At 41.6% G+C, this 12,110-nt stretch overlaps 1 protein-coding gene across 2 annotated transcripts in view; it reads right to left on the bottom strand.

Moving 5' to 3' along the window:
• LOC115192330 (divergent protein kinase domain 1A-like) overlaps nucleotides 1-9,596 on the bottom strand; it is a 28,851-nt gene extending 19,255 nt beyond the window's left edge. The window contains exons 1-2 of one of the 2 annotated variants that reach the window (XM_029750704.1): nucleotides 9,492-9,596; nucleotides 9,271-9,349 (exon numbers count right to left, since the gene is read on the bottom strand). In XM_029750704.1, the coding sequence (XP_029606564.1) occupies nucleotides 9,271-9,349; nucleotides 9,492-9,499 (87 nt within the window). In that variant the 5' untranslated portion in view covers nucleotides 9,500-9,596. Of the gene's footprint in view, nucleotides 1-9,270; nucleotides 9,355-9,491 lie in introns of both variants that reach the window. The other variant, XM_029750703.1, reaches the window with a different exon arrangement.
• Between the last annotated feature and the right edge of the window lie 2,514 nt (nucleotides 9,597-12,110).

The raw sequence follows: 12,110 nt of genomic DNA, 5'->3' as shown, positions 1-12,110 counted from the left end.
TGTCAAGTTGGCTGGATTTCCTTTGGGTGGTGAACCATTCTTGATACAAACAGGAAACTGTTGAGCGTGGAAAAACCCAGTAGCGTTGCATTTCTTGACACACTCAAACCTGGCACCTACTACCATACCCCATTCAAAGTCACTTAAATCTTTGTCTTGCCCATTCACCCTCTGAATGGCACACACACACACAATCAATGTCTAAATTACAAGCATTTTGCTACACTCGCAAAAACATCTGCTAACCATGTGTATGTGAACAATAAAATTTGATTTAAATGGAATTTACTTAAAGCTTAAAAATCCTTCTGTAACCTGTCTCTTCCCCTTAATCTACACCAATTTAAGTGGATTTAACAAATTACATCAATAAGGGAGCATAGCTTTCACCTGGATTCACCTGGTCAGTCTATGTCATGGAAAGAACAGGTGTTCCTAATGTTTGTACACTCAGTGTGTATCTTTCTGACACACTAAATTGTTATTGCCTTTTTTTAATACTTCCTTCCTGATTAATAATGATTATACATGGTCTCTATAAATAGTCTCAGTAGATCGATAATGGCATTACTCCAATGCAACAATTCTGAGTGGAGGAATAACAGATCTTCAGCGACCCTTTCTATTCCATCTAATAATGATGACGATGTCCAAGGCTTGACAGTGATGGACTCCCCCAGCCTCTCCCTCTTTTTAAGTTCCAAATTGCTTTATTGCCATGACTCTGTCTCTCTCGCTCTCTGTATTTCTTCGTCTTGTGCACTTCTTCTCAACTTAATACAGCACTTTGACTTTCTCCTTCCATCTCTGTCGTAATGCTTTGTGTGGATCTGTAACCACATCTCTAACTCAATTCCCTAATTTCATTACAATCATGTAGGCTAAGTGATTAGCCAACATGATTATAAGCAAAGGTGAACTGCTGCATGTTTTTTTCCCCAGGCACCTATAATGTGATGTACATTTGACAACATCACTTTCTTCTTCTATGACCCCTTATGCATATCAGGAAAAGAGAGTCTCTATAAGAACTCTGTTACTGTAAATTCCGGACTATAAGCCACAACCTTTTTACCAGGCTTTGAACCTCGCGGCTTAAACAATGACGCGGCTAATATATGGATTTTTCCCGCTTTCAATTAAATTTTTTTTAATAAAAATACATTCTGTGACATGCTCAGTTTTTGGGCGGCATGAAGCTTTCATTAGACCAATAAAATTGCCGAACGGGTTAAGGTCAAACAACTTTTTTGTTTACTGTTTAGATTAAATCGAGCGCTCTCAAACTTCCCATCATTCTGATTACGGTAGTCATTTTGTCACCCTCATCATGGCAAAGACACGGAGAAATGCATATGATGCAGCTTTCAAGTTGAAGGCGATTGATCTGGCTGTTGGAAAAGGAAATAGAGCTGCTGCACGGGAGCTTGGTCTTAATGAGTCGATGATAAGACGTTGGAAACAGCAGCGTGAGGAATTGACTCAGTGCAAAAAGACAACTAAAGCTTACTGCTAATTTTTTGTTACAAGCCGTGTTTCGTTAAAGCCTATTTATTTTTGTTACAAGCCGTGTTTCATTAAAGCCTATTTATTTTTGTTACAAGCCGTGTTTCGTTAAAGCCTGTGTAAAGTGCATTTGTTTCAATGTACCGGTAGGCACCTGCGGCTTATAGACATGTGCGGCTTATTTATGTTCAAAAAATATATACAAAATGAATTCCGTGGGTGCGGCTTATATTCAGGTGCGCTTAATAGTCCGGAAATTACGGTATTAGTGATGATGCATAAGACTGGGACTGGACAGATATGCATTCACTATCCCTTTATCACCCATCCACCCACCCTCTTTTAGTGACTGTAAAGATGACTCTTCTCAATCTGCCTCCATCTCTCTCTCTCTCTCTAATCTAATCTCTCTCTCTCTCTATTCAATGGCACTGTAACTGTAATGTCAGTCCATCACACTCATCCTCCTCCTCTTTGTCTGGGGGAGCACTTGGTCATCTCACAGTGTTGAGAGCTGTGGAGTCTATATTACTTCTGACTACTGACTAGTCACAAGTCACTGCTCTATTGTGACTGCAGGTCCAGAGCAACATCTTTTTAGCATATACTGGTCTGAGTTTCCTCTATTTTTTTCATTTTAATTTACCCTTATTTTACCAGGTAAGTTGACTGAGAACACATTCTCATTTACAGTAACGACCTGGGGAATAGTTACAGAGGAGAGGACAGCTCAGTCTGTGTGTTCTCATTGCGCCTCTCTCTGCAGTCCTAGACCTGGTCAGTGGATCGAGCAGCGAGAGGTAAATACAGCGGCATCAATGGATGCCCTTTTCCTCTGTGCATGCAGCTTTTCCCATATATACTGCTGTGAAGAGTTGATGCTTTACAGATCACAGTGTTTTCCCAGCCATAGTGCCTTGAAATTACACCGAAAATATTCAGCAGCACCTCAACAGCGCTCCACAGGACCGACAGCTGCTCAGAATTTCAATTACAACAGAATGGTGAGTACAATAATCTACTATTCAACATTCAGGCTGATCTCTTCCTCTGCCTCACAGAGAACCAGATCCACTTGACTTGGGAAGTGTTCCACAAAATAGGTTTAGTACCAGGCTGCCAGCATAATCTTTAGCTTTCCTTGTACTTTTTCTGTAGCATTCCCAGGTCAAGTAATCTGAAGACCTGATACATTACACTTTGGAAATATGCCAACAAATATGTTTAGCGTGAGCATAATCTGTGTCCTAGTAATTTTCCAGTGTTTTTTACAAACCTAAGCTGAGAGAACTGCTACAAAGCAGCAGAAACTACACAATGTACTGTTTTCATATTGATCTTGCGTGGGTAGGTGATGTAAATTGAATCCAACTGCAAAGCCATTATATGGACAACACTCTGAAGGAAAACACATACAGTTGAAGTCGGAAGTTAATATATACTTACGTTGGAGTCATTAAAACTCGTTTTTCAACCACTCCACGAATTTCTTGTTAACAAACTATAGCTTTGGCAAGTCGGTTGGGACATCTACTTTGTGCATGACACAAGTAATTTTTCTAACAATTGTTTACAGACAGATTATTTCACTTATAATTCACTGTATCACAATTCCAGTGGGTCAGAAGTTTACATACACTAAGTTGACTGTGCCTTTAAACAGCTTGAAAAATTCCAGCATATTATGACATGGCTTTAGAAGCTTCTGATAGGCTAATTGACATCATTTGAGTCAACTGGAGGTGTACCTGTGGATGTATTTCAAGGCCTACCTTCAAACTCAGTGCCTCTGCTTGACATCATGGGAAAATCAAAAGAAATCAGCCAAGACCTCAGAATTTTTTTTTATACCTCCACAAGTCTGGATCATCCTTGGGAGCAATTTCCAAACACTTGAAGGTACCTCGTTCATTTGTACAAACAATAGTACGCAAGTATAAACACCATGGGACCACGTAGCCGTCATACCGCTCAGGAAGACGCGTTGCGTCTCCTAGAGATGAACGTACTATGCTGCGAAAAGTGCAAATCAACCCCAGAACAACAGCAAAGGACCTTGTGAAGATGCTGGAGGAAACAGGTACACAAGTATCTATATCCACAGTAAAATGAGTCCTATATCGACATATCCTGAAAGGCCGCACAGCAAGGAAGAAGCCTCTGCTCCTAAACCGCCATAAAAAAAGCCAGACTACGGTTTGCAACTGCACATGGGGACAAAGATCGTACTTTTTGGAGAAATGTCCTCTGGTCTGATGAAACAAAAATAGAACTGTTTAGCCATAATGACCATCGTTATGTTTGGAGGAAAAAGGGGGAGGCTTGCAAGCCAAAGAACACCATCCCAACCGTGAAGCACTGGGGTGGCAGCATCATGTAGTGGGGGTGCTTTGCTGCAGTAGGGACTGGTGCACTTCACAAAATAGATGGCATCATGAGGCAGGAAAAGTACGTGGATATATTGTAGCAACATCTCAAGACATCAGTCAGGAAGTTAAATCTTGGTCGCAAATGGGTCTTCCAAATGGACAATGACCCCAAGCATACTTCCAAAGTTGTGGCAAAATGGCTTAAGGACAACAAAGTCAAATTATTGGAGTGGGCATCACAAAGCCCTGACCTCAATCTTATAGAAAATTGAGGGAGGCTTGTGGAAGGCCACCCAAAACGTTTGACCCAAGTTAAACAATTTAAAGGCAATGCTACCAAATACTAATTGAGTGTATGTAAACTTCTGACCCACTGGGAATGTGATGAAAGAAATAAAAGCTGAAATAAATAATTCTCTCTACTATTATTCTGACATTTCACATTCTTAAAATAAAGTGGTGATCCTCACTGAACTAAGACAGGGAATTTTTACTCGGATTAAATGTCAAGAATTGTGAAAAACAGACTTTAATTGTAAGGTGTATGTAAACTTCCGACTTCAACTGTATGTGGTTGGCCTTTAAAAATCACTGCTTTAAGGGCTTTTATTTCAACTCTGTGATGATGCATTTCTCTCTCCTATACAGGATACCATAGGCTGCTAGTGGGGAAAGAGCGAGAGTGCATCCCAAATGGCTCTCTATTCCCTTGTATCGTGCATTAACTGCCCTATTGTCCCTGGTCAAAATAAGTACACTTTATAGGGAGTAGGGTGCCATTTGGAACGCTAGCTCCAACAGTGCAGTAATATCTAACAAATCACAACAATACACACAAATCTAAAAGTAAAAGAATGGAATTAAGAAATATATAAATATTAGGACGAGCAATGTCGGAGCGGCATTGACTAAAATACAGATTACAGTATATACAGTACCAGTCAAAGGTTTGGACACACCTACTTATTCAAGAGTTTTTCTTTATTTTTGCAATTTTCTACATTGTAGAATAATAGTGAAGACATCAAAACTATGAAATAACACATATGGAATCATGTAGTAACCAATAAAGTGTTAAACAAATCCAAACATATTTTAGATTCTTTAAAGTAGCCACCCTTTGCTTTGATGACAGCTTTGCACACTCTTGGCATTCTCTCAACCAGCTGGAATGCATTTCAATTAACAGGTGTGCCTTGTTAAAAGTTAATTTGTGGAATTTTTTTCCTTCTTAATGCGTTTGAGCCAATCAGTTGTTGTGACAAGGCAGGGGTGGTATACAGAAGATAGCCCTATTTGGTAAAAGCCTTGAACGTCAGTCAATCCGGAAAATGTCAAGAACTTAGACATTTTCTTCAAGTGCAGTCGCAAAAACCATCAAGCGCTATGATGAAACTGGCTCTCATGAGGACCACAACAGGAAAGGAAGGCCCAGAGTTACCTCTGCTGCAGAGGATACGTTCATTAGAGTTACCAGCCTCTGAAATTGCAGCCCAAATAAATGCTTCACTGAGTTCAAGTAACAGACACATCTCAACATCAACTGTTCAGAAGAGACTGTGTGAATCAGACTTTCATGGTCGAATTGAGGCAAAGAAACCACTACTAAAAGGACACCAATAATAAGAGACGTGCTTGGGCCAAGAAACACGAGCAATGGACATTAGACCGGTGGAAATATTCCTTTAGTCTGATGAGTCCAAATTTGAGATTTTTGGTTCCAACCGCCGTGTCTTTGTGAGACGCAGAGTAGGTGAACGAATGATCTCCGCATGTGTGGTTCCCACCATGAAGCATGGAGGAGGAGGTGCGATGGTGTGGGGGTGCTTTGCTGGTGACACTGTCGGTGATTTACTTAGAATTCAAGGCACACTTAACCAGCATGGCAGCATTCTGCAGCGATACACCATCCCATCTGGTTTGGGCTTAGTGGGACTATCATTTGTTTTTCAACAGGACAATGACCCAATACACCTCCTGGATGTGTAAGGGCTATTTGACCAAGAAGGAGAGTGATGGAGTGTGGCATCAGATGACCTGGCCTCCACAATCCCATCTCAACCCAATTGAGATGGTTTGGGATGAGTTGGACCATAGAGTGAAGAAAAAGCACGCAAAAAGTGCTCGGCAGATGTGGGAACTCCTTAAAGATTGTTGGAAAAGCATTTCAGGTGAAGCTGGTTGAGAGAATGCCAAGAGTGTGCTAAGCTGTCATCAAGGCAAAGCGTGGCTACTTTGAAGATTCAAAAATATATTTTGATTTGTTTAACACTTTAAATTATTTTAATTAAATATAAAGAAAAACCCTTGACTTGTACTGGATGGACTCTCTCCCTCTCTCGTCAAAAGCACTGCACTATATAGGGGATACTGTGTGATTTCCAAATGGCACCGTCTCGATGTGCACGGTGCGGGCTCTGGGAGATGTAACACTCTCTCTGTCGGTGCTGTGTGAAGGAGCTATGCGCTGCCTGGGTGATCTGACTCATCCCAGTCCGAGTCAGACAGCAGGCAATAAGAAAGACCCCATCACCCACTCCTGGATACGGACACACCCCTATCCCCAAACTGACTCAACACAGTGACAGCTTTTGGGCCAGTTGTTCACTTTTCACTTACATACTGCGTAGTTGGATCAACAGGCCACAAACATGGAATATGTACATTACAGTCTTCTCACATGCATGCTATAATACACACACTAGCTCTCTCTTCATCTCGCACGCAGGCACACAGGCACGCAAACACGCACAAGCATGCATGCACAGAATAGCAGAATACTTGTCACAACAGCAAAATGTTGCATCTTAAGTAATATTGATTTCTTTAGGCTCCCACCAATTCCACTGGGAAAAGCTTAGACCTCAGACATTGTATTGGTTCGTGAACAAATGCTGATAGAGTCATGCAGAGAATGGAAAGTAGAGCAGATTGAGAGATGGGAGCACGCAGGTGTTCCCCCGAGGAGAGAGAGCAGTGGAAAGATTAGACGTGACAGACAGCTCTTCCTTAAACCTCCCCCACATTTCTTTGAGTTCAACTGCAATTGATGAACTGACTAAAATGTTGGTAACTCAAATTCTTCCAAAAACAGACAATTTAGCATTTTGAACCATTTCTCTGTCTTGTGTACGTGTGTTTTAGTTAGTGCTGTTAAACTGTGCCAACATCAAATGTCATGATCATAACCCTCTCTAATGATTGTTGTCTTGTGCCTTCGTCTATGTCCTATTTATATACCCATCCATATAACCTTTAAAACTTTCATACCGACACAGTTCCTCGATCATATTAATGTAGGCTCGGGCCACACGGGTATATCAGACCTGGTTCTCTTACTCCATAGGAATAAAACTGGTGGGTGAGCATCTGTTGTTTTAATTCCTAATAGCCGTACAAAAATAGAGCAGTGCCTGATCACACGTTCACACTGTGCCAGATAGGTGACAAATCACAGGAGACACGCAGCCAGGGCTACGTGTTCTGTGATATCCACTTCGCCATTTGGAACGCAGCCTATGCGTCATTCCCAGAGTCTAACTCTGAGCGTCAAGGACTCAAGGAGCATTGGATATCAGATCTGGATGACTGAGCACAGTAAACTGGAGCCAGCATGGCAGGATTACCCCTGTCTCCTGGCAGACAGACAGACTCCATGGAGCAGTTTTAGGAATACTTGGCTGGACCACTGAGCTCTCCGCACCCTGACAACCATGGCCTTCCACAGTGTGTAGCCTATGTGGAGGTGAAATGTACAGCAGGATGACGGTGATAACTTCAGCAGCATGCAGTGCAATGTCTGATACTATTATGAGGAGTAAGTCAGACAACAGACCCAACCATAGACAATCCTTTGAATGCTAAGGATTTGTTGAATGATTTGTAATCTCTCGTGGCCGTTTACATTGGTTCCGGGTTGCCGAGATTAAATTATTTGTGACATTCTTGGAGATTCTGTAGGCTACTGGGGAGAGCAGTTGTTAAATGGCGCAGTGCATAGATAAACATAATGACCAGGAATCGATATATCCTAGTACGAATACAAGATGCCTGCTTGGGGTTTTATATACGTTTGTATGAAAATAGCTTTTCCTATGGAGTTACCAACCGGCGAGTGAAGCTGTTCCAGTCAATCTATGCCCTCATTAGGAAGAAGCAAAATGGCCTAGAAAACGGTCCGTGAGACTGAGGTGGCAGACACACACACGCCGCACGCATGCACGCACACACAGAGAGCAAAACAAATGCAGCTCACAGTGGGACTCCTGGCTGAACAGCTCAGCAGACAGATAAGATGATAAAGCCAGGGTTTCAGGCTATGGAATTAAATACCAGGGTGCTATTTAACAGAAATACATTAATCACTGGGGGAAAATAACTACAAACATTAACCATATCTAAATAAACAACATAAGGCTTGGGCTCTGTAATTTGCAGAAAACACCATCTGCCTTGTAAAGGTTGGATCTCCTGCATGGTCTCGAGTAACTTGTGAGGAAAATGTGTCTAACTTGGTGGAAAGGTAAGGGAAATCCAAGAATATGTAAATTAGTCATGATTCTTAGTTTGCTTGTACAGTTAAGAGCGTCTACTGAATTTCTCTAAAATTGTAAAAATGTGCAAACCATTGACCAGTTATTATAGGCCTGTAGTACAGCAAGTTGACCTAATACTCATATTGAGTGTCGTCCCAAATGGCACCCTATTCCCTATAATGCAATACTTTTGACCAGAGCCCTATGGGCCCTGGTCAAAGTATAGGGCTCTGGTCAAAGTAGTGCACTATAAAAGGAATGGGGTTGAGTATAACATAAAGACAATATTTTTGATGGGAGGTAAATAGGAGAGAGAGCAGCACAAGGAGCTCATACTCGGACAATGCAAATAAGAGGGCTTACAACCTAAGATTGCAAAACATATTTTTAGCTAGAAGACCCTGGGATTGAATGCAGTGCTCTCATTCATGAGAGGGAAAAAAACCTTGTGTCCTGTCCTGTGTGAACACTGGATGATCAGCCCTGTTGCTACAGCAACGGCGAGTAGCCTACTGAATTTGACCAATGACTGCTGCTCTTGGGCACTACAAAGCATTAAGTGCCATATTGCAAATGTGATCAATGATGATGATGATGATGATACTTAATTAAAAGGAAACGTTTGTATCAGATGCAACAGCCACACAACCATTAATGATGGCAAGGACAATAATATAAAGCCCCAAAGTATAGTCTACCAAAATGTAAATATGGCAAATGAATGTATATTCAATTGTGTCCAAAAGAGACATATAATGTTGAAAGTGCCATACTGTAGCATGAATAAATCAACCTTCCAATAGTGAATAGGTGATGGTCCAACCTCGAGAAAGTATAGGAAAGATTTTCCATTGGCTTACCTGTATGTAGATAGGCTTCCTCAGCCAGACCCATGAAAACAGACCTCTTGCCATGGCAAATAATGAACATCTCACACCACTAACCTGCCGGAGGAGCAAGAAAACCTCATAAGAAGCGAAAACATGTATACATATTATCGTATATTCTGCACAATTATTCTGCCTTCTGGTGTAGATATAATTAACCACAGTGTTTAACGAATAATAACAGTCCGTTTTACCAAATCATTTATCATCCCCCGTCAAATAAGCTAGGTCTTGGGAAGCGCGCCTTTGATGCTGCAAAACAGCATCCACTTCAACGCTATCAGCGCGCTGCAGTTGTCTTGGTACACGGTTAGACAGTGTGGGAGGGGATTGTATGGGGAAAAGGGCTCATTGATAATGGTGCGCACAAGTGCAGTACTGTCACAAATGTTAGCAAAAAGCTGTTGTTCGGTAGACTACCACATGTACCTGAAATTCAGCATTTAAATAGTGAGTCGTGGAGAACACAGACAAAAGTGTTAAAACCGTTAAAGTTACACGCGGGTTCTGTTACTTTACGTCAACCGATCATTAAACAGAACCCTGCGTTCCTTTCATGTTGTGAACAACACACAACCACTTAGAAGATAGAAGTGTGGAGTGGGTGGCAGGTGAGCTTTGTTATCAGATGATCACACGGATGTTTTTTTAGACTTGATTATGTCAAACTCCACAATGTCCATTGACCAAACAGGTAAGAGCAGCACATACATCTATGAAGTAGCCAAACTAATCAACTGCCCCCTAGCAAATAATCTACATTTTCAGGTAAAAGCGTTTCTCAGCCTGTCAATCATGAATCCGCCGGAATCATTTTTATGGATATATACAAAGAAATGTCAGTTGTAACAAGGCCAAACGAAACAAAGTGCAGCTAGTTTGCAGTCTTTCCAGCTACAGTTTGAAGCGATGGTGTTAGCTGTGTTGTTGGCTAGCTCCTCTCTGAACAACAGTGTCCTGACGAGTGAGTACATTTTCTATGCCAGGCGAAATCGCGCCTCATTATCTAATTGTTATGGACGCATCCAAATACATTTCTCTGTAAAACAGCTTAAACAAATTCAAATGCAGCTACTTTGCTGATATTCTGGCTGCACTTTTTGACGTGACTGTAAGTTAGCCATAGTTGGCTAGCTAGCAAGCATTAAGAATGTTGCCAGCCAGTATGAAAATGGAACATTTAGAACGAACGACTGAGCCGCATCCATAGATGGAGAACAAAAAAAACGGAACAACTGGGTCACTTCTCTAACAACCGAACCAATAGAACGAAGGACCAGCCGGTTTCGGTAGCAACCCCAGATTTGTGTCGGGTCTATATCTTGTGGAAGGACTTTTTCCACATTTTGTTACTTTACAGCCTTATTCTAAAATGGATTAAATTGTTTACCCAGACAAATCTACACACAATACCCCATAATGACAAAGCAAAAACCGTTGATGATGATGTAGGCTAAATCAAGTGTTATCAAATGTAATGCTGCTGTGGCAGTACCGTTTATATACAGTGCATTCTGAAAGTAGTCAGAACATGACTTTTTGTTATGTCACAGCCTTATTCTAAAATAAATTCTGTCATTTTTCCCCCTCATCAATCTACACACTACCCCATAATGACAAAACGAAAACAGGTTTTTAGAAAATGTTGCACCCAATTTTTTTTACTGAAATACCTTATTTACGTAAGTATTCAGACCCTTTGTTATGAGACTGAATTGTGTCGAGGCACAGATCTGGGGAAGGGTACCAAAAAATGTCTGCAGCATTGAAGATCCCCAAGAACACAGTGGCATCCTTTAATCTTAAATGGAAGAAGTTTGGAACCACCAAGACTCTTCCTAGAGCTGGCCGCCCGGCCAAACTAAGCAATCGGGGGAGAAGGGCCTTGGTCAGGGAAGTGACCAAAAACCTGATGGTAACTCTGACAGAGCTCCAGAGTTCCTCTCTGGAGATGGGAGAACCTTCCAGAAGGACAACCATCTCTGCAGCACTCTACCAATCAGGCCTTTATGGTAGAGTGGCCAGACAGAAGCCACTCCTCAGTAAAAAGGCACATGACAGCCCGCTTGGAATTTGCCATAAAGCACCTAAAGGCCTCTCATGCCATGAGAAAGAAGATTCTCTGGTCTGATGAAACCAAGATTGAATTCTTTGGCCTGAATGCCAAGTGTCACATCTGGAGGAAACCTGGCACCATCCCTACAATGAAGCATGGTGGTGACAGTATCATACTGTGGGGATGTTTTTCAGATGCAGGGACTGGGAGGCTAGTCAGGATCGAGGGAAAGATGAATGGAACAAAGTACAGAGAGGTCCTTGATGAAAACCTGCTCCAGAGCGCTCAAGACCTCAGGACTGGGGCGAAGGTTCACCTTCCAACACATAGCGAGGTAAATCACAATCATAAACCACGTTTCCATCCAACCATTTCATGCAGATGAATTACTTGATGCGTGGAAAAAGTCACAACTGGGCTGATGGAAACATGAAATGCCTGTACAATTTTATAAATGCAGACAGACAATTTGTTCGTTCGACACGGTGGGATCTTTTTATGTCTAAAATTATTCATGCGACAAATGGCGGTGGAAATGCCTTTATGTGCAAATATTGATATAATAACCATCATATCAAAGTTAACTTGGAGTCAGGCAGTGATATGTTGTGTGGTCCTCCCACTATGACTTGTGGAAACCATGTAGTTTATAGAGTACCACAATATTAGTCATAATACCAATAAAACCTAGCGATCAAACAAGGAAATGGTTCCAATTGTTTTTCCACCAGTCATTTTTCCCAATGACTGGTGGAAA

This window comes from Salmo trutta, chromosome 4 (assembly GCF_901001165.1).
Source record: "Salmo trutta chromosome 4, fSalTru1.1, whole genome shotgun sequence".
Lineage (NCBI taxonomy): Eukaryota > Metazoa > Chordata > Actinopteri > Salmoniformes > Salmonidae > Salmo > Salmo trutta.
The sequence above is the reverse complement of the archived record's forward strand: the minus strand, read 5'-3'. Positions and strand labels throughout refer to the sequence as shown.